Genomic DNA, 26,556 nt, shown 5'->3' with positions numbered 1-26,556 from the left:
AACTAACTAGAAACTAAATGGCTAAACTCAATGGAAAACAACAACCTCCTGTGGTGCGACAGTAATGGCCTTAATTACAGAACAAAAGACGGTGATTATAGGATGTTAGCTAAAATCCTTCAGGTCATTCGACCTGTGTCTGGGTTCCAAAGGTAGAAATCTTAAATGACCCCTCTCTGGGACCTCTAGTGTTAAGTCAGAAGAAGTTTGCTCAGGTCAGCCAACAGCAGAGTCAAAAAACACTAGTGTCTGAACGAGACCCCGCCATATCACATCACAGAAACGTATGGATCAAAAAAAACCAGCTGGCTACAATGTGGAGCCCATCACAGAAAGGAAGAAATGATCCAGCAATCCCACACGAAAATACAACAACATTTATTCAGAGCCTTTTAAAAAACATATAATGAACATAGCATAATGGAAAGAAAAGAAATATATAAAAAAATAGCACAAGTTACACGATATGATTAAGGATTAGGTCAGTCCGAAACGTGTCATCGCTACCATTCCCATGTGTTTGCAATTGCACTATTTTTTATATATTTTTTATTTCCATTATGCCACGTTCATCATGTTTCTTAAAAGGCTCTGAATAAATGTTGTTGGTGTTTACCTGTGGGATTGCTGGATGATGTCTTCCTTTCTGTGATGTGCTCCACTCAGTAGCCAGCGGGGTTTTTGGATCCATGCAGCCCAATACCCATGATACTTGGACTGGCAGGCTGCCTGTTCATGGATCGACTGATGAAGGGAATTTTGTTTACTTACCGTAAATTCCTTTTCTTCTAGCTCCTATTGGGAGACCCAGACAATTGGGTGTATAGCTTCTGCCTCCGGAGGCCACACAAAGTATTACACTTTTAAAAAAGTGTAAACCCCTCCCCTCTGCCTATACACCCTCCCGTGGATCACGGGCTCCTCAGTTTTGGTGCAAAAGCAGGAAGGAGGAAACTTATAAATTGGTCTAAGGTAAATTCAATCCGAAGGATGTTCGGAGAACTGAAAACCATGAACCAAAAGAACAATTCAACATGAACAACATGTGTACACAAAGAACAACCAGCCCGAAGGGAACAGGGGCGGGTGCTGGGTCTCCCAATAGGAGCTAGAAGAAAAGGAATTTACGGTAAGTAAACAAAATTCCCTTCTTCTTTGTCGCTCCATTGGGAGACCCAGACAATTGGGACGTCCAAAAGCAGTCCCTGGGTGGGTAAAAGAATACCTCGATAAAAAGAGCCGAAACGGCCCCCTCTTACAGGTGGGCAACCGCCGCCTGAAGGACTCGCCTACCTAGACTGGCGTCTGCCGAAGCATAGGTATGCACCTGATAGTGTTTCATGAAAGTGTGCAGACTAGACCAGGTAGCTGCCTGACACACCTGCTGAGCCGTAGCCCGGTGCCGCAATGCCCAGGACGCACCCACGGTGGTAGAATGGGCTTTCAGCCCCGAAGGAAGCGGAAGCCCAGAAGAATGGTAGGCTTCAAGAATCGGTTCCTTGATCCACCGAGCCAAGGTTGACTTGGAAGCCTGCGAACCCTTACGCTGGCCAGCGACAAGGACAAAGAGCGCATCTGAACGGCGCAGGGGCGCCGTGCGAGACACGTAGAACCGTAGTGCTCTCACTAGATCTAATGAGTGCAAATCCTTTTCACATTGGTGAATTGGATTAGGGCAAAATGAAGGTAAGGAGATATCCTGATTGAGATGAAAAGGAGATACCACCTTAGGGAGAAATTCCGGAACAGGACGCAGAACCACCTTATCCTGGTGAAGAACCAGGAAGGGGGCCTTGCATGACAAAGCTGCCAGCTCCGACACTCTACGGAGTGATGTAACTGCCACTAGAAATGCCACCTTCTGCGAAAGACGTGATAAAGAGACATCCCGCAGCGGCTCGAAAGGTGGTTTCTGAAGAGCCGTTAGCACCCTGTTAAGATCCCAGGGTTCCAGCGGACGCTTGTAAGGTGGGACTATGTGGCAAACTCCCTGCAGGAACGTGCGGACCTGCGGAAGCCTGGCCAGACGCTTTTGAAAAAATACGGATAGCGCCGATACTTGTCCCTTGAGAGAACCAAGTGACAAACCCTTGTCCATTCCGGATTGAAGGAATGAAAGAAAAGTGGGTAAGGCAAAAGGCCAGGGAGTAAAACCATTATCAGAACACCAGGATAAGAAGATCCTCCAAGACCTGTAATAGATCTTGGCGGACGTCGGCTTCCTGGCCTGTCTCATGGTGGCAATGACATCCTGAGATAACCCTGAAGACGCTAGGAGCCAGGACTCAATGGCCACACAGTCAGGTTGAGGGCCGCAGAATTCAGATGGAAAAACGGCCCTTGTGACAGCAAGTCTGGGCGGCCTGGAAGCGCCCACGGTTGACCCACCGTGAGATGCCACAGGTCCGGGTACCACGACCGCCTCGGCCAATCTGGGGCGACGAGAATGGCGCGACGGCAGTCGGACCTGATCTTGCGCAACACTCTGGGCAGCATCGCCAGAGGAGGAAATACATAAGGTAGTCGAAACTGCGACCAATCCTGAACTAATGCGTCCGCCGCCAGAGCTCTGTGATCTTGAGACCGGGCCATGAATGCCGGGACTTTCTAATAGGGCTAGATACACTGCCCTTATCTCCAGAATATTGATCTGAAGGGATGACTCTACCGGAGTCCAGGTTCCCTGAGCCCTGTGGTGGAGAAAAACCGCTCCCCACCCTGACAGGCTCGCGTCCGTGGTGACCACAGCCCAGGTTGGGGGTAGGAACGATTTTCCTTGCGATAGAGAATTGGGAAGGAGCCACCACTGAAGAGACGTCTTGGTTGCAAGGGAAAGCGAGACGTTCTTGTCGAGGGAAGTCGGTCTCCTGTCCCATTTGCGGAGAATGTCCCACTGGAGCGGCCGCAGATGGAATTGCGCGAAGGGCACTGCCTCCATCACTGCCACCATCTTCCCCAGGAAGTGCATGAGGCGCCTTAAGGGGTGTGACTGACCCCGAAGAAGTGATTGCACCCCTGCCTGCAGAGAAAGCTGTTTGTCCAGCGGTAGCTTGACTACCGCAGACTGTGTATGAAACTCCATCCCGAGGTAAGTCAGTGATTGGGTCGGTGTCAACTTGGATTTCGGGAAGTTGATGATCCACCCGAACTGCTGGAGAGTCGCCAGAGCGACGGTAAGGCTGTGTTGACACGCCACCTGAGAAGGTGCCCTGACTAGGAGATCGTCTAAGTAGGGAATCACCGAGTGTCCCTGAGAGTGTAGGACCGCCACAACGGAAGCCATGATCTTGGTGAACACCCGTGGGGCTGTCGCTAGGCCGAAAGGCAATGCCACGAACTGAAGGTGTTCGTCCCCGATGGCGAAACGCAAGAAACGTTGATGTTCGGGTGCGATCGGCACATGGAGATAAGCATCCTTGATGTCGATCGATGCTAGGACGTCTCCTTGTGACATCGATGCGATGACCGAGCGGAGAGATTCCATCCGAAACCGTCTGGTGCTCACATGTCTGTTGAGTAGTTTGAGGTCCAGAACGGGACGGAATGAACCGTCCTTCTTTGGCACCACGAACAAGTTGGAGTAAAAGCCGCGACCATGTTCCTGAGGGGGAACAGGGATCACCACTCCTTCTGTCTTCAGAGCGTCCACCGCCTGAAAAAGTGCGTCGGCCCGATCGGGGGGGGCGGAGAGGTTCTGAAGAAACGAGTCGGAGGACGAGAGCTGAACTCTATCCTGTAACCGTGAGACAGAATGTCTCTCACCCATCGGTCTAGAACGTGTGGCCACCAGGCGTCGCAAAAGCGGTAGAGCCTGCCACCGACCGAGGATGCGGTTCGGGGATGCCGAGAGTCATGAAGAGGCCGCCTTGGAGGCATTGCCTCCGGCGGCTTTTTGGGGGCGAGACTTAGCCCGCCACGCATAGGAGTTCCTCTGGCCTTTCTCCGGCCTGCTGGACGAAGAGGATTGGGGCTTGGCGGAGGGACGAAAGGACCGAAACCTCGATTGTATTTTCCGTTGCTGAGGTCTCTTAGGTTTGGATTGGGGTAAGGAGGAGTCCTTTCCCTTGGATTCCTTAATAATCTCATCCAATCGTTCGCCAAACAATCGGTCGCCAGAAAACGGCAAACCGGTTAAGAACCTCTTGGAAGCCGAGTCTGCCTTCCATTCGCGCAGCCACATGGCCCTGCGGACTGCCACAGAATTAGCGGATGCCACCGCTGTACGGCTAGCAGAGTCCAGGACTGCGTTCATGGCGTAGGAAGAAAAAGCTGACGCCTGAGAAGTCAAAGAGGCAACCTGCGGAGCAGAATTACGTGTGACCGCATTAATCTCAGACAGACAAGCTGAGATAGCTTGGAGTGCCCACACGGCTGCAAAAGCCGGGGCAAAAGACGCGCCCGTGGCCTCATAGATGGACTTCACCAAGAGCTCTATCTGCCTGTCAGTGGCATCTTTTAGCGATGAACCATCTGCCACCGAAACCACAGATCTAGCCGCCACTCTAGAGACTGGAGGATCCACCTTGGGACATTGAGCCCAACCCTTAACTACGTCAGAGGGGAAGGGGTAACGTGTGTCAGTAAGGCGCTTAGTAAAGCGCTTGTCTGGAACCGCTCTGGGCTTCTGGACAGCATCTCTGAAGTTAGAGTGATCGAAAAACGCACTCCGTGTACGTTTAGGGAACCGAAACTGGTGTTTCTCCTGCTGAGAAGTCGACTCCTCTATAGGTGGAGGTGGGGGAGATAGATCTAACACCTGGTTGATGGACAAGATAAGGTCATTTACTAAGGCATCCCCTTCAGGTGTATCAAGATTGAGAGCAACATCAGGGTCAGAGCCCTGAGCTGCGCCATCCACCTCGTCCTCCAGAGAGTCCTCAAGCTGGGACCCCGAGCAACGTGAAGAAGTCGGGGAAGATTCCCAGCGAGCCCGCTTAGCCGGTCTGGGACTGTTCTGGGAGCGCGCTGCGGTGCGGACTGAGAGGGGCCTGGAGGCGACGATCCAACAGGGCCCGGGGCCTGTGTAAGGACTGGTCTGGACTGCAAAGCTTCTAGCAGCTTGGCAGACCATTTGTCCATAGACTGAGCCATGGAATGTAAAAGTGATTCAGAGAGTTTCTCAGCAAAAACGGCAAACTCTGTCCCTGCCGCCTGGACAGGAGGAGCAGGGGGGTCTACCTGAGCTGAGGGGCCCACTAGTGACCGAGGCTCCGGCTGAGCAAGCAAAACAGGGGTCGAGCATTGCTCACAGTGAGGGTAGGTGGAACCCGCAGGTAACATAGCCCCACAAGAGGTACAGGCCGCAAAAAAACCCCGTGCCTTAGCACCCTTGCTCCTTATGGACGACATGCTGTTGTCTCCTAGGAGAGTGATCACTGAGGGTATATGGGAAAGGGTAAATAGCCTGACCGAACAGAAGTATATATATATATATATATAATACGTATCTATTCCGGCACCCTATGGGGACCAGCACCGGGTGACCGGTGTGGCTTACCGACCGCTAAAAAGCGGAGTGTGTGTCCTCCAGATTCCCTGCTTTAGGCCTCCCAGAGTTGCAGAGCTCTTTCCTTGTAATCCTCCACCGGCAGAATGCCAAAAAAATGGCTGCCGGAGCTCTCTGGGGAGGAGTGGAGCCGTGGGCGGCGCTAGAAAAAGTGCGGGAATCTGGGGTCCCCACAGTGAACAGTGAGGGGGGAGGAAACATGCAGGATGCTCCAGCCCTCACATCCGACGTCAGGTCGGTAATCCCGCCCTTACCCCTGACAGGCAGGCCCGGGGGCGGGAGTTTTGCTACTAGGCCGCAATGAAGCCGGGGACTAAATTTAAGACCGCGGCCGACAAGCAGGCGCGGTCGGCGCGGAAGTCCGCCGGTCTTCACAAATCAGCAGCTGCTGCAGCGTCCGGGAAGAAGGCGCTCCATGCACAGCCCCCATGGGCACACAGAGTACCTTAGCGATGCAGGGCCCGGTCCCTGAGGATGAATAGACTCCTGTCCGGCAGATTCCCACACGGGCTGCGGAGGGAGCACGGTCCCAGTAAATGGATGACCGGTCAGGATCCCACTTCTCCCAGAGCCGCAAAGGGATGGTGAAGGAAAAACGGCATGAGGCTCCGGCCTTTGTACCCGCAATGGGTACCTCAACCTTAACAGCACCGCCGACGTAGTGGGGTGAGAAGGGAACATGCCGGGGGCCCCGTGGGGGCTCACTTGTCTTCCAACCGATATAACTAATATGAGAATGCATGAGTGGATGTGTGCCTCCTTCCACACAAAGCATAAAACTGAGGAGCCCGTGATCCACGGGAGGGTGTATAGGCAGAGAGGAGGGGTTACACTTTTTTAAAAGTGTAATACTTTGTGTGGCCTCCGGAGGCAGAAGCTATACACCCAATTGTCTGGGTCTCCCAATGGAGCGACAAAGAAAAATATTTTTTATTTTATTGTTTATATATATGTACTCCATATCACATTCAGTGTATGGATATGCAGATCTTTGTAAGGTAAATCCGTGAACTACTTTATATCTTTTATTTGGTGCTGTAGTCCTGAGTAAAAAGAGAATTTTGTTTACTTACCGTAAATTCTTTTTCTTATAGTTCCGACATGGGAGACCCAGACCATGGGTGTATAGCTTCTGCCTCCGGAGGACACACAAAGTACTACACTAAAAGTGTAGCTCCTCCCTCCGAGCATATACACTCCCCGGATGACAAATCCAACCAGTTTAGTGCCAAAGCTGAAGGAGGACATCCACCCATAAGTAGAGATAGAGTAAAACCCGGAATAACCGGAATCTCTGTCTACAACAACAGCCGGTGAAAACACACGGAACAAGAAAGCTGCCAACAGGCAACAGGGAGGGTGCTGGGTCTCCCATGTCGGAACTATAAGAAAAAGAATTTACGGTAAGTAAACAAAATTCTCTTTTTCTTCATCGTTCCTTATGGGAGACCCAGACCATGGGACGTCTCAAAGCAGTCCATGGGTGGGAAATAAACAGAAACTGAGAAGTAGGCAAACCTAACTTCACAAATGGGCGACAGCCGTCCGAAGGATGCGTCTGCCCAAGCTCGCATCTGCCGAAGCATGAGCATGCACTTGGTAGTGCTTCGAAAGGGTGTGCAGACTAGACCAAGTGGCAGCCTGACAGACCTGCTGAGCCGTAGCGCAAGAGGCACCGACAGCTCTGGTCGAGTGCACCTTAATCCCCGGCGAGGGAGGCACCTGAGAACATTGGTAGGCATCGGATATGGCCGACCTAATCCAACAAGCTAGGGTCGGTTTAGAAGCCGAGAGACCCTTGCGCTGACCTGTGGTCAGCACAAAAAGAGAGGTGCACCGCCTAAAAAACAGCGGTGCGTGACACATAGATCCGGAGCGTCCGCACCAAATCTAAAGCATGCAACGCTTTCTCAAAGCGATGCACAGGGGCCGAACGAAGGGAAGACAATGAAATGTCCTGGTTAAGGTGGAAAGGAGACACCACCTTAGGGAGAAGGCCCGGAGTCGGACGGAGAACCACCTTGTCTTGGTGAAAAAAAACAAAAAGGGTGACTCCGAAGAGAGCACAGTCAAATCAGAGACTCTCCTGAGAGAAATTATGGCCACCAGAAAGACCACTTTCTGTGAAAGACGAAACAACGAAACCTCCCTAAGAGGCTCAAAGGGGGGTTTCTGTAAGGCCATGAGGACCAGATTAAGGTCTCAGGGATCCAGAGACCGCCGGTAAGGCGGAATGATGTGAGATGCGCCCTGCATGAAGGTGCGCACCTGGGCCAGCCGGGCGATACGCCGCTGGAATAACGCTGACAGAGCCGAGACCTGTCCCTTGAGGGAATTGAGGGATAGTCCTAGCTGCAGGCCGGACTGTAGAAAGGACAGGATGGTCGGCAAGGAAAAACGGCCAAGGAGCATGGCCGGAAGAACGACACCAGGACAGGAAAATTCTCCAAGTCCTGTGATAAATCCTGGCCGAGGAAGACTTCCGAGCCTGAGTCATAGTGAAGATGACCTCGGAAGGAATGCCTGAAGCCGTAAGCATTCAGGGCTCAAAAGGCATGCCGTCAATCTGAGAGCCGCAGAATTCTGGCGGAAAACGGACCCTCTGAGAGAAGGTCTGGCCGGTCCGGGAGATGCCACAGCACCTCTACGGACAGACGGAGCAGGTCTGGGAACCAAGCTCGCCTGGGCCAGTCTGGGGCGATGAGTACGACCCGACGGCCCTCCATTCTGATCTTGCGCAGGACTCTGGGCAAGAGAGCTAGAGGGGGAAACACGTAGGCCAGACGGAACTGGGACCAATCTGGAACCAGCGCGTCCGCTGCCAAGGCCTGAGGATCGTGGGAGCGAGCCACGTAAACCGGGACCTTGTTATTGTGCCGGGATGCCATTAGATCCACTTCCGGAGTGCCCCGCCTGCTAAATTGACCGGAACACTGCCGGATGCAGGGCCCACTCGCCGCTGTCTACGGTTTGACGGCTGAGAAAATCTGCCTCCCAGTTTTCTACGCCTGGGATGTGGACTGCGGATATGGTGGACTTGGAGTCCTCCGTCCACTGAAGGATACGTTGAACTTCCAACATTGCTAGGCGGCTGCGAGTCCTAGGAGAACAGCCCTGATTTCCAGCACATTGATCGAGAGGGCTGATTCGGACGGAGTCCAAGTGCCCTGTGCTCGGTGGTGGAGAAACACTGCTCCCCAGCCGGATAGACTGGCATCCGTGGTGAGAATCATCCAGGACGGGGCCAGAAAAGAGCGTCCCTGGGACAGAGAGAGGGGCCGAAGCCACCACTTAAAGAGAGCTCCTGGTCTGTGGCGACAGAGCCACTAGCCTGTGCAAGGAAGAGGTCCCTTGTCCCAACAGCGGAGAATGTCCGGCTGCAGGGGACGCAGATGGAACTGGCAAAGGGAACCGCTTCCATTGACGCCACCATCTGACCCAGCACCTGCATGAGGTGCCTGATGGAATGACGGCGGAGACTCAGCAGAGAGCGAACCGCCAGATGAAGGGACTGCTGTTTGACTAAGGGCAGCTTCACAAGTGCCAGCAGAGTCTCGAATTGCATCCCTAGGTACGTAAGTTCCTGGGTCGGGGTCAGAGTGGACTTGCAAGCGTGGCGAGAGTGAGCGAGACACTCCGCTGAGAGTGAGCGAGACACTCCGCTGAGAGTGAGCGAGACACTCCGCTGAGAGTGAGCGAGACACTCCGCTGACAGTCTGCACTGGATGAAGCCCTGACTAGAAGGTCGTCCAGGTAAGGAATCACTACCAACCCCTGGAGGAGCAGAACCGCAACCACTGCTGCCTTGACCTTGGTGAATACACGAGGGGCCGTGGCTAACCCAAAGGGGAGAGCCACGAATTGGAAATGTTCCTCTCCGATTACAAAACGTAGCCAACGCTGGTGTGAAACTGCGATTGGCACATGCAGATAGACATCTCTGATGTCGATGGATGCTAAGAAATCTCCTTGGGTCATTGACTGATCGCAGAGATTCCATGCAAAATTGCCGCACCTGAACATGCTTGTTGAGAAGCTTGAGATCCAAGTTGGAAAGCACCGTCCTTTTCGGGGACTAGGAAGAGATTTGAGTAGAAATCTCAGAACCGTTCCCAGTCGGGAACTGGTACAATTACTCCATTGGCCTGCAAGAATGCCACGGCCTGTGAGAAGGCGGCGGCCTTGGAGCAGGGGGGAGTTGACAGAAAAAATCTGTTTGGCGGGCTGGATAGAATTCTATTCTGTAGCCGTGGGAGATGGTAACCCACACCCACTGATCGAAGACATGTTGAAACCACACGTCGCCCAAGAGGGAGAGCCTGCCACTGACCAAGGACGTTACTGGCGCGGCCAGATAATCAAGAGGAGGCTGCCTTGGTGGCAGCAGCTCCTGCCGACTTAGGACGCGGCTTCATGCGCCAGTGGGTTTAAGGACCTTGGCTGAGTTAGTGGACGAGGCCGAGGGCTTAGAGGACGACCAGTTAGAGGAATGAAAGGAACGAAACCTCGACTGGTTCCTGCCCTGGACAGGTTTCCTGGGTTGTGGCATGGAAGTACTCTTCCTGCCAAAAGCTTCCTTAATAATTTCATCCAGTTGTTCACCGAATAGACTGGTCCCAGCAAAAGGGAGTCCAGCAAGGAACTTCTTAAGAAGCATCTGCCTTCCACTCTCGAAGCCACAGGAACCTGCGGATAGCGAGGGAAGTAGCCGAGGCCACCGCAGTGCGGTGACAGTCTCCAGCATGGAAGACATGGCATAGGATGAAAAGACTGAAGCCTGGAAGTTAAGGCAACCATTTCGGGCATAAAGTCCCTGGTGAGGGAATGCATCTCCTCCCGAGAAGCAGAGATGGCTTTGAGAGCCTGCACTGCTGCAAAAGATGGGGAGAATGAGGCCCCTGCCGCCTCATATATAGATTTGGCCAGAAGGACAACCTGGCGGACAGTGGGATCCTTAGAGAGGTGCCGTCAGCCACTGATACAACTGTCCGGGCTGAAGTCTAGACACCGGAGGGTCCACCCTTGGTGAATGAGCCCACTCCTTGACCACCACTGGTGGAAGGGGGAAACAGTCATCAGAACCACGCTTTGGGAAGCGTCTGTCAGGACAGGCTCTGGGCTTGGTCGCAGTGACCTGAAAGCTGGAGTGGATAAGGAACACACTCCTTGTTCTCTTAGGCAAGGTATACTGATGCTTTTCTGCCAGAGAGGGGTGCTCCCCTGATACAGGCGGATTGAGGTCCAGTACAAATATAATGGACGCAATCAAATCATTAGCATCTGCGTCACTTTCGGACAGTTCAATGGGGTACATGGAGAAGCGTCCGAGCCCCCAGTAAAGGCATCCTCCTTGTCTTGCGAGTCAGCTCGTGAACCAGAGCCGCGGGGCGAGGAGGGAAAGGGGACCCTGCGTCTCCATTTTAGGAGGACGGGGTCTGAGACCAGATGAAGAATCCTCTGTGAGCTTTGCTGAGCGAGCCGTAGCAGCAGAAGCGCCCTGAGAAGGGGGCTGATGCATGCTCAGCAGTGTCCGGGACAGCTGTCCCCTGGAGAGAGGGATTCTACCCAAGCCGGGGGTTCAGCCACCGGAGCCGGAGCAGCCGGAGGGACCACTGGGGATGAGCCTCCAGGCTGAGGCACCACTATGTTAGAGCAGGCATCACAATGTGGTTATGTGCTCGGTACAGGCAGTACGAGTCTACATGCAGTGCATATTAAGAACAGCCTTGCAGCCCTGCTCTGATATGAGACATGCTGCAGAAGTGGGGGCTCTGTCCAGAAAGACCCCCAGCAGAGTATATAAACAGAGTATATAAGCAGCTGCACAACCGGAGGTTGTGGCTTGCCAGACCGTTTAACATAGGGACATCTCTGTGCCCTCCAGATCCCCCAGAAGTGGGGGCTCTGTCCCAGGCCCCCATTTGTCACAATGTGTTATGCAGACATTGAGAACGCTGAGAAAATGGCGCCTGGAGCGAGGAGAGGGGGCGGGGCCTACTCTGAGAGCAGGACGGAGGGCAAATGAGGCATACAGGGGAGGGAATCTTTCCTCAGTGAGGAGTGTCCCTTCCCTGTGCTGAACAGCCGCTGGGCGGAGCCACACTGTCCCACTGCACTGACTGACATGCAGGGGTAGAGAATCGAAACTAGGCCTCAGGCGAAGCCGGGGCCTAGATTTAAAAATGCGGCCAGCATGCAGGCACCATCGGCGCGGTTCTCCAGTGAAAACTGGAGAACCGGCCGGAAATGTTAACACAGTTATATACAGGGCCGGATTATAGGCGGGGCAGGCGGGGCTTCAGCCCCGGGGCCCCCACCAAAAGAGCTTCCAAGGGGGCCCCCACCACCAGGGCCATACTTGCCACCCGTCAGCAATTTTTTTTTTCTTTTCTTCACACCCGCTCCCCCTCCGTTAAGACAGTCTAAATCAGCTGTGTTTTCGGGGGGGGGGGGGGGGGGGGGCACCTACATTTATTTGTATCTGCGTCTCTAAGACGCAAAAACAAGCTGCGGGCACAGGACGCTGATTGACCTCGGAAGTACCATCGTTTGTACTTCCGGGGTCAGAGGTGTGCCTGCTCCCTGCTCTGCTGCGGCGTCCAATGCTGCGGACGTCACAGCAGGACGCCGCGGACGTCACAGCAGGACGCCGCCGCGGAGAAGACCCACGCGCGCGGCCGGCTGGCCGGCCGCGGAGGAGAGGACCCACGCGGGCGGCCGGCTGCCTGGCCGGCCGCGGAGGAGAGGACCCACGCGGGCGGCCGGCTGCCTGGCCGGCCGCGGAGGAGAGGACCCACGCGGGCGGCCGGCTGCCTGGCCGGCCGCGGAGGAGAGGACCCACGCGGGCGGCCGGCTGGCTGGCCGGCCGGCTGGCCGGCCGCGGAGGAGAGGACCCACGCGGGCGGCCGGCTGGCTGGCCGGCCGCGGAGGAGAGGACCCACGCGCGCGGCCGGCCGCGGAGGAGAGGACCCACGCGCGCGGCCGGCCGCGGAGAAGACCCACGCCGCGGCCAGGAGAGGAGACTAACCGGAGCAGGAGAATGGCCGCGGCACCGGAACAGCAGCAGGACGATGGCGGCCTATACCGGAGCAGCAGGAGGATGGCATCAGAGCAGGTAGGGACAGAGCTGAAGAAAGATGTGTGGTGTGATGCAGAGCTGTGTGTGTGAAGCAGAGCTGTGTGTGTGAGTGTGTGTGTGAAAGAGAGCTGTGTGTGTGTGAAGCAGAGCTGAAGAAATATGTGTGGTGTGAAGCAGAGCTGTGTGTGTGTGTGTCTGTGTGTGAAGCAGAGCTGTGTGTGTGAGTGTGTGTGTGAAAGAGAGCTGTGTGTGTGTGAAGCAGAGCTGTGTGTGAAGCAGAGCTGAAGAAATATGTGTGGTGTGAAGCAGAGCTGTGTGTGTGTGTGTGTGTGTCTGTGTGTGAAGCAGAGCTGTGTGTGTGAGTGTGTGTGTGAAAGAGAGCTGTGTGTGTGTGAAGAAGAGCTGTGTGTGAAGCAGAGCTGAAGAAATGTGTGGTGTGAAGCAGAGCTGTGTGTGTGTCTGTGTGTGAAGCAGAGCTGTGTGTGTGAGTGTGAAAGAGAGCTGTGTGTGTGTGTGTGAAGCAGAGCTGAAGAAATGTGTGGTGTGAAGCAGAGCTGTGTGTGTGTCTGTGTGTGAAGCAGAGCTGTGTGTGTGTGTGTGAAAGAGAGCTGTGTGTGTGAAGCAGAGCTGTGTGTGAAGCAGAGCTGAAGAAATATGTGTGGTGTGAAGCAGAGCTGTGTGTGTGTCTGTGTGTGAAGCAGAGCTGTGTGTGAGTGTGTGTGAAAGAGAGCTGTGTGTGTGAAGCAGAGCTGAAGAAATGTGTGGTGTGAAGCAGAGCTGTGTGTGTGTCTGTGTGTGAAGCAGAGCTGTGTGTGTGTCTGTGTGTGAAGCAGAGCTGTGTGTGTGTGAGAGAAGCAGAGCTGAAGAAAGATGTGTGGTGTGAAGCAGAGCTGTGTGTGTGTGAGAGAAGCAGAGCTGAAGAAAGATGTGTGGTGTGAAGCAGAGCTGTGTGTGTGTGTGTGTGTGTGTGTGTGTGTGAAGCAGAGCTGAAGAAAGATGTGTGGTGTGAAGCAGAGCTGTGTGTGAAGCAGAGCTGAAGAAAGATTTGTGGTGTGAAGCAGAGCTGTGTGTGTGTGTGAAGCAGAGCTGTGTGTGTGTGTGAAGCAGAGCTGAAGAAAGATGTGTGGTGTGAAGCAGAGCTGTGTGTGAAGCAGAGCTGAAGAAAGATTTGTGGTGTGAAGCAGAGCTGTGTGTGTGTGTGAAGCAGAGCTGTGTGTGTGTGTGTGAAGCAGAGCTGAAGAAAGATGTGTGGTGTGAAGCAGAGCTGTGTGTGTGAAGCAGAGCTGTGTGTGTGAAGCAGAGCTGTGTGTGTGTATATATGAATCAGAGCAGTCTATGCGGCACCCCAGAACTATATGGGTCCCCCAGAGCGCTAAGCCACCCATCCCAGTAATGTGTACGCCACCAGAGCGGTTTGCCACTCCAGTAACGTCTATGCCCCCCCCAGTAATGTCTATGCCCCCTGCCCCTCCTGTAATGTATTTATTGTAGGCCCCAGCCCCTCCTGTGATGTATATACATCAGTGCTGTGTCAGTGTGCATGGTGTGCAGTCATGTCTGTTATTGATGGCCATCATGCAACACAGCCATATGTCCTGGAGGAGCTGGAAACAAGCGGGGGAGGTGAGTGAGGCTGCTTGTGACTTCTCCATATTAACACCTGTAATGCGTCTGTGTCTGCATGTATGTAAGTGTATATGACTGTGCATATATTTGTCTGTTTAAATGTATTTTTGTGAATTTGTCTTCAAATATGTATATGTACGTATGCCTGTATGTGTATGTGTGTGTCTGTGTGTGGATGGGGCCCACTGAGACTCAACCGGGGACCACAAAAACCTGGAGCCGTCCCTGGCTGCCTTAACATTGGGATCAATTAAAAATATGTGAGTAAAGGCCGCTTTACACGCTGCGATATCGGTCCAGATATCGCTAGCGTGCGTACCCGCCCCCATCTGTTGCGCGACACGGGCAAATCGCTGCCCGTGCCGCACAACATCGCCCAGAGCCGTCACACATACTTACCTGTCCGGCGACGTCGCTGTGACCGGCGAACCGCCTCCTTTCTAAGGGGGCGGTCCATGCGGCGTCACAGCGACGCCACTGAAGCGTCACTTAACCGCCGCCCAATAGCAGCGGAGGGGTGGAGATGAGCGGGATGTAACATCCCGCCCACCTCCTTCCTTCTGCATAGCGGCCGGGAGGCAGGTAAGGGGAGCTTCCTCGTTCCTGCGGTGTCACACGGAGCGATGTGTGCTGCCACAGGAACGAGGAACAACTTCGTTACTACTGCAGCAACGATATTAGAGAATGGACCCCCGTGTCGCCGATTAGCGATTTTGCACGTTATTGCAACGATGCAAAATCGCTTATCGGTGTCACACGAAACGGCATCGCTAATGCGGCCGAATGTGCGTCACGAATTCCGTGACCCCAACGACTCCGCATTAGCGATGTCGCAGCGTGTAAAGCCCCCTTTACTCTACTTTCTTTGTATAAGTGACGGCTGTGAGTGATCCTGGACTGTATCTGTATTGTAGTCCTGTAAATCTGAATATGGCAGATCAGGGTAAAGGTCCAGTCACACTAAGCAACTTACCAGCGATCCCAACAACGATGGGGATCGCTGGTAAGTTGCTAGGAGGTTGCTGGTGAGATGTCACACTGCGACGCTCCAGCGATCCCACCAGCAACCTGACCTGGCAGGGATCGCTGGAGCGTCGCTACACAAGTTGCTGGTGAGCTCACCAGCAACCAGTGACAAGCCCCCAGCGCCGCGTGGAAGATGCTGCGCTTGGTAACTAAGGTAAATATCGGGTAACCAACCCGATATTTACCTTGGTTACCAGCGCACGCAGCTACACGTGCAGAGAGCAGGAAGCAGCGCACACTGAGCGCTGGCTCCCTGCTCTCCTAGTTACAGCACACATCGGGTTAATTAACCCGATGTGTGCTGCAGCTACATGTGCACAGAGCAGGAGCCGGCACTGATAGTGAGAGCAGCGGAGGCTGGTATCAAAGGTAAATATCGGGTAACCAAGGACAGGGCTTCTTGGTTACCCGATGTTTACATTGGTTACCAGCCTCTGCAGAAGCCGGCTCCTGCTGCCTGCACATTTAGTTGTTGCTGTCTTGCTGTCACACACAGCGATCTGTGCTTCACAGCGGGACAGCAACAACTAAAAAATGGCCCAGGACATTCAGCAACAACCAACGACCTCACAGCAGGGGCCAGGTTGTTGCTGGATGTCACACACAGCAACATCGCTAGCAACGTCACAAAAGTTGTTCGTTAGCAGCGATGTTGCTAGCGATGTTGCTTAGTGTGACGGGGCCTTAAGATACATGTTTATTGGATTTATATCTAAATGCTACAGTTCATGCTCTACTGTTATGGCTAAAAATGTTAACGTTTATGGGGCCCCCACCAGATTTTCTGCCCAGGGGCCCCCACCAACCTTAATCCGGCCCTGGTTATATAACACACTCTCCCCAATATATAAAGTACAAGGGACCCCTGGAAAGACCACCGTCTGTGGTAATAACGTCTCAGTACTTAGCTTGTGAGACGCAGGTGCCAGGTCCCTGGGGGGTGATCGCTCCGTCCGTCAGGGTCCTGAAAGGGCTGCGGATGGAGACCGGTCTCCTGCAAAGCAGAGAGAACCGTGATGGCTCCCACTTCAAGCCAGAACCTCAGGGGATGGTGAAGGAGCGCGGCATGTGAAGGCTCCAGCCTTGTAACATCAACCTTAACAGCACCGCCAACACAGTGGGGTGAGAAGGGACATGCCGGGAGTCCAGATTGGACCCGCTTTTCTTCCAAATCTTTGAAATCAAAAATCAAAAATCAGAGGATGCATGTGTGTGTGTGACCTCCTGAACACAAAGCATTGAACTGGTTGGATTTGTCATCCGGGGAGTGTATAAGCTCGGAGGGAGGAGCTACACTTTTAGTGTAGTACTTTGTGTGTCCTCCGGAGGCAGAAGCTATACACCCATGGTCTGGGTCTCCCATAAGGAACGATGAAGAAAAACCATTTTCATTCACATGTAAAAGAGGCATTAAGTGCAATTTCTCTGCAGGTTGTTTGCCCACCCAGCACCAGACTCCTTAAGGCCATGTGCGCACTAGAAAGTGACTTTTTATTAAGGAAAATCCGGACCCCCTTAAAAAATCCCGCACCAGCAGTAAAAAAAACGCACCAAAACCGCAATGAAATCCGCATGCAGTTTTACCGCGGATTTTCCGCAAGTTGGTCCCTGAGGATTTTTACCATTATCTATGGCAAAAACCGCAGGTACTTGCGGAGAAGTGACATGCGCATTAATTCCGCAGTGGTAAATCCGCGGGTATAAAAAAAATGCAGTGTGCGCACAGCATTTTTTAAAACCCATAGGATTTACTGGGGAATGGCTGCAGCAATGTTAGGACACATTTTCTGCAGCAAATCTGCAGCAAAATACATGGTAAATCTGCAGCGTGCGCACATAGCCTAAGCTAGACTGAAAGCTCTACTCCTCCTGGTCATGACATCACACGTCATACAAGCTAAAGAAGCTGACGATAGGTGCGGATAGAACCTTGGGAGGCTTCTAAAGGGAATCTGTCACGAGGTTTTTGCCACATAATTTGAAACCAGCATAACATAGCGGCAGAGATCCTGATTCCATCGATGTGTCACTTACTGGGCTGCTCAGTGTAGTTTTGATAAAATCAATGTTCAATCATCAGCAGATTATCATTACAGGACTACTTGGCATGTTGCCAGGTACTCCAGCATATTCATGAGCTCTATTTAACGCCTAGATCTGCAGCAGAGAAAACAGTGATTATGTAAGCAGCTCAGTAAGTGACACATTACTGGAATCAGGGTCTCTGTCTCTACATTATACTGCTCTCAGATGGGGGAGCAAAAACATGGTGACAGATTCCCTTTAAGTGCTCTGTCAAGCCTGGCGCACAATGCATCATTGCATGTAAAACACTAACTACACGAGAATGCAGCAACAGATGGAAGATATAAAGGTGTCAATGGATTTAGATTTCAAAGACCTGTACTAAGTTGTGACACTTCTTTCACTGTGACCTACATTTAGCTGCTGGTCATTCTGAATTAATGCTGGGAGCCCCCGGGCAGCATACTTTCCATCTGCCACATTGCAGGTCAGGTGCCACAGGGCTCTGTCCAGAAGCCACGCCGGCTTTAGGTGGGGGGAGTTCACCAGGTTGTATCCACACTCCGGGTGCTGCTGGATCCATTTACTGTTAGAAGCTGTTGACAAAAAGAGGGAACTTACATCAGGTACACTTTACAACGGATATGGAAAAATCCAAATATACAGATTTCTACCAATGTACGATGCATATTTTATGTGTAATTAATATTGTGCAGTGATGAATGAATGAATGAAGCTGATTCGCTCCTGTCCTGATTGTCCACATCCTACATAACATCTTTGAATCAGTAATTTACAAAGCTGAGGCCACAGGATTGACCGTGTGTTTTATAGTTATATTCTGGGAAATTTTGTATTATAGCTCTATGGTGGGAGATATACTGTAGGTTCCATGTCTTTTATAGGATTGGGGGCAACAAAAGAGACCGAAAAAAAGATTTGCTTAGCAGTAAAGTCTTAAGTGGGCTTTACACGCTACGATATTTCTAGTAATTGCTAGCGATATCGTACACAAAAGCACCTGCCCCCGTCGTGCTTGCGATATCGTGTGATCGCTGCTGCAGTGAACATTATCGCTACGGCAGCTTCACACGCACTTACCTGCCCTGCGATGTTGCTCTGGCCAGCGACCCGCCTCCTTCCTAAGGGGGGCGGGTCGTGCTTCTTACAGCAACGTCACACAGCAGGCGGCCAATAGAAGCGGAGGGGCGGAGATGAGCGGGACGTGACATTCCGCCCACCTCCTTCCTTCCGCATAGCCGGTGGAGACAGGTAAGGAGAAGTTCCTCGCTCCTGCGGCTTCATACACAGCGATGTGTGCTGCCGCAGGAACGAGGAACAACATCGTACCTGTCGCTGCAGCGAAATTATGAAAATGACCGACACTACACAGATCACCGATTTACGACACTTTTGCAATCGTTTATCGGTGCATCTAGGCTTTACACGTTGCGATGTTGTTAGTGGCGCCGGATATGCGTCACTATCGCAGTAGCGATGTCGCAACGTGCAAAGTACCCCTTAGAAGGCTGATGGCACCTCATGTGCATGTAGCAGCCATGCCCTGCAGCCTTACCCGTGTGGTTATACACCACGTCAGTGATGCTGAGCATGTTCCACTCCGTCCTCATCTTCTCCACCAATCTCCCAACATCACTCCAGTTATACGTCTTCCCCGATCTGGAGAAGTCTGGATTGAGCTGAAGTTGGTCAGCCAAGGAGTAACAAGATCGAGACTTTCCCAGGGTCTGCAGGGGTGTAAAATGCACCATATTGTAGCCTACAAAATAAAAAAACATCATCTAAACGGATAATAGAAAGGATAGCCAATGCCATGCAGAACAGTTCGGGGCACGAGCCTCATTGTGCAGAGCCACACTATCGGTGTTACCTGACTCCTTGGCTACTCGCAGTCTGTCCTCCCACTCATCAAACGGCCCCAAACATTTGGAAAGGAAAGTCTGAATTGTGATGCAATCCAAGGCAAGAACTCGGTTGTCAGTGCCAACTCTCAGGACCGGATTCACCACAATGTATCCTTCACCGCTCTTCTGTTTCCTGTAATGAGAAAAATTAAAACTGTGAGGGGTACTTTGCACGTTGCGACATCGCTACTGCGATATCGTAGGGGTCAAATCGAAAGTGACGCACATCCGGCGCTGGTAACGACATCGCATCGTGTAAAGCCTAGATGCGCTGATAAATGATCGCAAAAGCGTCGAAAATAGGTGATCAGTGTAGTGTAGGTCATTTCCATAATGTCGCACCAATAGGAGATACGATATTGTTCCTCGTTCCTGCGGCAGCACACATCGTTGTGTATGAAGCCGCAGGACCGAGGAACATCTCCTTACCTGCCTCCACCGGCTATGCGGAAGGAAGGAGGTGGGCAGGATGTTTATGTCCCGCTCATCTCCGCCCCTCCGCTTCTATTGGCCGCCTGCCGTGTGACGTCGCTGTGACGCCACATGACCCGCCCCCTTAGGAAGGAGGCGGGTCGCCGGCCAGAGCGACGTCGCAGGGCAGGTAAGTGCGTGTGACGCTGCCGTAGCGATAATGTTTGCTACGGCAGCTATCACAAGATATTGCATGTGCGATGGGGGCGGGGACTATCGTGCTCGGCATCGCTAGCCGATGCTAGCAATGTTGCAACGTGCAAAGTACCCCTTACTCTCATGGTCCACTTCAGATTCTGCAATCAGCTACCATGCCTTGAAAAATATTCATACCCCATCAACTTTTCCACATTGTTTCACGTTCCTACCACAAATTGGGATTTTATGTGATATACCAACACTAAGTAGCAAATATTTGTGAACTGTAAAGGAAATTATAGATGGTTATATAAATAATTAAAAAATATCTGAAAATTGTGATGTGCATTTGTATTCAGTCCCCTGTAATGTGAAATGCCTAAATAAAATCCTGAGTGGCCAATTAATTCCAAAAGTCAACTTATTAGTTAATGGAGCCCTCCTGTGTGTAATTTATTCACAGTATAACTACATATGTTTTGTAAAGGCCTCAGAGGTTTGTTTGAAAACATTAGGAATCATACAATATCATGAAAATGAAGGAACACACCAGACAGGTCAGGGATAAAGTTGTGGAGAAGTGGAAAACAAGGTTAGGTTTTAAATAACAGTCCACGTTCTGAACATCTCACTAACATGGAAAACATTTGGCACAACTTCAAACCTACCGAGACATAGCCGTCCACCTAAACTGACATCCCAAGCAAAGAGAGCATTAATTAGAGAAGCAGCTAAGAGGTCCATGGTCACTCTGGAGGAGCTGCAGAGACCACAGCTCAGTTGAAATAATCTGTCCACAGGGCAACTATTAGTGATATACTGCACAAATCAGGCCTTTATGAAAGAGTGGCATGAAGAAAGCCATTTTAGAACGCTAGCCACAAGATACCCTGTTTGCAGTTGCGAAAATCCATGTAGTGTACACAGCTAGAATATGGAAGAAGATGCTCTGATCAGATGAGACTAAAGTTTTTGAGCTAAATTCAAATTGCTATGTGTGGCAGAAAGCTAACACTGCACATCACCCTAATAACACCATTCCCACAGTCATACATGGTGGTGGCAGAATCATGATGTGGGGAGGCTTTTGTTTGACAGGGAATAGGATTAGAATTGATGGGAAGATGGATGGGGCTAAATCCTGGAGGGAAACCTGTTAGAGGCTGCAAAAGACTTGAGACTGTGGCTTACTTTCACCTGCCAGCAGGACAATGACCCTAAACATACTGCCAGAGCTATAATGGATGGCTTAAACTAAAGTATATTCATGTGTGTGAATAGCTCAGTCACGGTCCAGACCTAAATCTCATTTGTGGCAAGACTTGAAAATTGCCATTCACAGACGCCTCCATCCAATGTCACTGAGTTAGAGCTAGTTTGCAAAGTAGAATGAATAAAAATGTCAGCCTCTAGATGTGCAAAGCTGGTAGAGACATACCCAAAAGTAATGACAGTGAAAGCTGGCTCTGGCTGGCCCTTGTGACTCCAGGGGACCAAATACAAATGCAAGTGACAGTTTTCAGATTTTTATTTTTTAAATATTTATAAAACCCACATATCATTGCCTTTACACTTAAATAATACTTGCTTCATAGTGTTGGTAGATGGCAGAAAATCCCAATAAAATACATTTGACATTTGTGGCTGTAATGTGATAACATGTGGGAAAGTTCAAGGGGTATGTATACTTTTTTCAAGGCGCTATTGGATGAACCAATGTAAGCTATATGAAGTGCATGGCAGTGTGTAGTTACAAAGACAATTTGGGGGGGATGGAGACTGAATACACTTGGACCATTGGGCTCTCATTTTATATCTGGACTCATAAAATAATCTAATGATCTTAATATCAAGATTATACAGCCCTTCTGACATGGATTTTCATAGTAAATACACCAGTCTCATCAGGTCTAAGAGATATATTTAAAGAGCAAAACTGATCATTTCATGTTGGAAGAATGAATTTTCAGATAAATCAGAGCTTTAAAGCAAGACTAAACCTATAGTAATAAAAGTAATAGGAGAAGAAAAGCTACAAGTGTTTGTAGGATTTTCTGCAAGTCACTGAAACAAAGTCTGCGAGAAACCTGCCAAAGAACATGGGCTTTCATTTGCTAAAGATCGGCTAACAGATTCGTTTTGCAGATGTGGCAGTGGGGGGAGGTTCCTGCTTCAGCCACTGTCCTTATAGTCAGAGAAAGGTCCTCTGTGAGGCGTTTCAGAAGTGTAAGGAAGCAAATCGTTGATCTTTGTGACGCTTAAAAATCACATTTATATATTTATCACACTTTAACACAAAAAAGGATCAAAGCAGAAGAGGATATCGATGGGACAAACTGCTGAATAGTGCTTTTTTACAGTTAGGCTATGATTTATCGAGACTGCTTTTTGAACTCCAGTTTTTATATAAGGTACACTAAAGTAAGATACTCCAAATTTATTGAGAAGTGGGTGACTCTTAAAGGGAATCTATCATGTAAAAAAACGCTATTAATCTGCAGATATGGGTTTAATCTGCAGGGTAATAGGGTTGAGACCATGGGTCTACTGCTGGGAGGAAATTAACTTTATTCCTCCTGGCAGCCTTGGGCTTTCAGTCGTAGTGTTGGGCCAGCTTGGTTTCAGTCACCAGTGCATAGTCAGTGGAAGCTGTAACCGGGTGCTGGCACTGACAGCCAGCTCAGCAGTGCGTCAGTGCAGAGTCGGCTGTCAATCAGTGCCGGGGCACGGTTAAAGCTGCCGCTCCCTATGCACTCAGCAGTGACTGAAACTGTGCTGGCCACGCCCCCATGACTGAAAGCCAGAGGCTACTAAAAAAAATAAAGACTATCTCCTCCTGGTAGGTGGGGTCCCAATGAGGCAGCCGCACACCTTTTTTACACTGTTAACCTGCATATTAATCCCATATCTGCAGATTACTAGCATTTTTTTACATGATAGGTTCCCTTTAAATACAACGTCAGGTGATTCATGTTGCCCAAACCATGATCAGCATGAATCAGAGCCAGGCAGCACAATTGCAGCCAAGTATATTTTTCTTTGAAACGCTCTGGTGTTTCAGAGACGTTATAGTAGAGTTTAAAGGTCCAGATGATCTTTGAATGGAAAAAAATAAATATATAAGTGTTTTTTATGTTCTACACAGCGACCTGGGCTCTTATATACAGCATGTTAGAATACTGTATATAAGAGCCCACTGGTGGTGGCCACAGCTTATAGGGCCAAAAACTGGTGACAGGTTCCCTTTAGGCCTCCAACACACATCCGTTAAAATCATGCACGTGCCGCGAGACACGTATTTTCCCTGCGATAGCACACGGAGAACCAGTAATTTGCATACTCACGTGGTCCGCGCTGCTGTCCCGGGTTCTGATCTTCGGCTCCAGCCCCGCCCACTCCCCGCTGACACTGCTTCCGGCCGAGCGGAGGGGCGGAGATTAGCACCCGTGACAGCACGCCCACCTCCTTTACACGCTCATAACGAGTGGCGGCCGGCAGGTACATTTTGCAGCAGAAGAATCTGCGGGGCTGGTGGAGGTGAGTATGTGTTTTTTTTTTTTTTAAATTAATGACATGTGTTCTCCGGCACGTGTCACACGGAACCGCATCCACACTACATCCGTGTGGTACGGGTGCGGACTGTGTGACACCCGTGCTGCCAGAGAATACGTGGACATGTCAGCGTGAGAAAATCACGGACGCATGTAAGGACGGAACGGACACAAGTTCCATTCCAAAATACTTACGTGTGTCCAAACAATAATGAAAACATAGGTCCACGTGTCTCCGTGCTGCCGGTACGTGAAAAACTGCCAAACACGTACCGGCGGCACGGATGTGTGTCTTACGCCTTAAAGCGAGTCTGTCAGCACAGAATGACTGTTCAAACTAAGCACTTGGTGCATCATGACGTGGCCAAACAATGAATTGCATCTTCCCACCTGCTTGTTTTCCTTCTATCTTCACCCTCCCATCTTCTTTAATTGAGAGCTCTGGCTTCATAGAGCCAGAGAAGGGAGAAGACAGATGGAAAACAAGCAGGTCTGTGAAGGTGTATTTAAAGGATTAGTCCCGCCATGCTGCACCGAGGGCCTGTACTTGTTTTGTACAAGTTCTGTGCTGACAAAGTCACTTTAAAACCAGCCATACACATCAGAAACTGTTGGCTGAATGATGCTTTAGTCGAACTTTGGGCAGACGGCCATCTCTCCCATACACAGGAGCAATTGTTTTGCTGAACGCTCCTGTTTTCTGTATGAGAAAGCTGCCGGCTGCCACTTGGACTGGTGGCTTATCTTCAGGTAACAAACATGATAGGCAGTGTGAAACTGGACATGTACAGCTGACATCTCTCCAGGCCATCAGGCTGCCGCTGCCCCCATATGCATTAGATTGTCAGCTGAACCAGTCAATATCGGCAGGTTCATATTCGGTGCTGGAGAGGATGTCGTACTATTCTAAGCGCTTTGCTTAGTTACCCGATATTTACCCTGGCTACGTGTGCAGGGAGCTAGCGCTGGCAGCCTGTAAAAGGCGGACGCTGGTAACCAGGGTAAATATCGGGTAACCAAGCAAAGCGCTTTGCTTAGTTATCCGATAATTACCCTGATTACCAGCGTACACTGCTTACACGGAGTTGGTGCTCGTTGGTCCCCGCTGTCAAACACAGCGATGCGTGCTGCACAGCATGAAACAATGAACCAAAGAATGGTCCTGAAAGACTTGTAGCGATCAGTGACCTCACAGCGGGAGCCAGGTCGCTGATGTGTGTCACACACTACAATGTCGCTGGGGAGGTCGCTATTGCGTAACAAAACCGGGGACGTTACAGCGATATCGCTAGCGATGTTGCAGTGTGTAAAGGGGCCTTTAGGGTCATATACAGCCCTACAATTCGTTTTTCTTTAAGTCCTTTGTATTACAATGATATGCAAACCTTTGACAATATACTGTACAGCTCCCTCCTCCCACTGTCCCAAATCTGCAGAAAAACCTGTGAAAAACCAACAGAGGAGTCTGCTCTCCCAGACACTTCACTGAGCGCAGAGGACATTCTCAGCCTTAAACAATGACCTTTTTGCATTATGTGCATATAAATTGGTATTTAGGCATGGAGTGAACAGGTTTTTATTTATTTTACTCACTTATATAGCACTTTACAGATATGATCACCACTGTCCCCATTGGGGCTCACAATCTACATTCCCTATCTGTATGTCTTTGGAGAGTGGGAGGAAACCATAGTACCTGGAAGAAACCCACGCAAACACAGGGAGAACATACAAATTCCTTGCAGATGTTGTCCTTGGTGGGGTTCAAACCCAGGACCCCAGCGCTTAAAAACAACAGCATTAATAATTGAGTGGCCGTACTGCAATGGACAATAAACTGACATTCATCAGCACATCCCCCTGGGTGTACAGGATGATATTGTATGTGGACAGGACGATTGTAATAATGTAGGATCTGTGCACATATAAATGTGCTCGGTCTATCTAAGCAGGCCATTATATGACAGCTGATAAGCCTGCCTGCAGCCACTGGTCAGTCACTGTCTGCAGATCTCAGCGCTCTCTGCATGTAAAATCAAAGAGTGTGGAGCAAGCAATGCAATCATGGATACCGGCCTCAGCAGGATCACTACCACAGTAGTTTCCTGTTGTAATCTCAAAGTGCCCAAAGAGCTTACATCAGCACACTGTTTTCTTATGCTTTATATTCTTGGTGGTGTCCTAAAAGTAAGGGGCCCTTTGCACACTACGACATCGCAAACCGATGCTGCGATGCTGAGCGCGATAGTCCCTGCCCCCGTTGCAGCGGCCATATCTTGTGATAGCAGCCGTAGCGAACATTATCGCTACGGCAGCTTCACATGCACTTACCTGTCCTGCAACGTCGCTCTGGCCGGCGACCCACCTCCTTCCTAAGGGGGCGGGTCGTGTGGCGTCACAGCGACGTCACACAGCAGGCGGCCAATAGAAGCAGAGGGGCGGAGATGAGCGGGACGTAAACATCCCGCCCACCTCCTTCCTTCCGCATTGCAGACAGGACGCACGTAGGAGATGTTCCTCGCTCCTGCGGCTTCATACACAGCGATGTGTGCTGCCGCAGGAATGAGGAACAACATCTTACCGTCGCTGCAGCCAAAATAATGAAAATGACCGACACTACACCGATTATACGATACAGACGCTTTTGCTCTCGGTAATCGTAGTTAAAACGATTTACGCACTACGATGTCGAGAGCGACGCCGGAAGTGCGTCACTTTCGATTTGACCCCACCGACATCGCACCTGCGATGTCGTAGTGTGCAAAGGGCCCCTAAGTGTTCAGCTTAAAGGGAACCAATCACCAGGATTTTCGTACATAACCTAAAGCCAGTGCTATACTGGCACTATCAGGCTGATTCTATACATACCTGTAATGGTCAGCTCGGATGTTTAGGTTTTGAAATCCAAGAAAGTAAAGTTTATAAATGAGCTGCTTGTTGAGTGACAGCAGCTGAGGATAAGATAATTATATTCATAGTTATGCCCTCCCTCTCTTAGAATTAGCATAAGTATTATACAAATGATTCACTTGGGCTCTGTGATGCCTGCCTGGAGCCATGGACTCAGGATCGGTGAAACAAGTGAATAGAGGCAACTGCTTACAAAGCAGGAACCCAGACCCGACAACCCTTTAACCCATTTACAAGGATTTGGAATTACAACAGGACCCAGGTGATCGCTGCCCGCGGAAGACTGCGGTCCTGAGAGGA

At 50.8% G+C, this 26,556-nt stretch overlaps 1 protein-coding gene across 5 annotated transcripts in view; it reads right to left on the bottom strand.

The window, feature by feature from the left end:
- Window positions 1-26,556, bottom strand: part of AGL (amylo-alpha-1,6-glucosidase and 4-alpha-glucanotransferase) — a 209,283-nt gene that overhangs the window by 107,399 nt on the left and 75,328 nt on the right. For all 5 annotated transcript variants that reach the window (XM_075322279.1, XM_075322281.1, XM_075322277.1 and 2 more), the window contains 3 exons: window positions 19,153-19,319; window positions 18,838-19,041; window positions 17,676-17,857 (listed from right to left, as the gene is read on the bottom strand). In XM_075322279.1, coding sequence (XP_075178394.1) covers window positions 17,676-17,857; window positions 18,838-19,041; window positions 19,153-19,319 — 553 coding nt within the window. The remainder of the gene's footprint in view (window positions 1-17,675; window positions 17,858-18,837; window positions 19,042-19,152; window positions 19,320-26,556) is intronic.

This window comes from Anomaloglossus baeobatrachus, chromosome 8, assembly GCF_048569485.1.
Source record: "Anomaloglossus baeobatrachus isolate aAnoBae1 chromosome 8, aAnoBae1.hap1, whole genome shotgun sequence".
Lineage (NCBI taxonomy): Eukaryota > Metazoa > Chordata > Amphibia > Anura > Aromobatidae > Anomaloglossus > Anomaloglossus baeobatrachus.
Note: the sequence above shows the minus strand (reverse complement) of the source record. Positions and strands in the feature narration are given on the sequence as shown.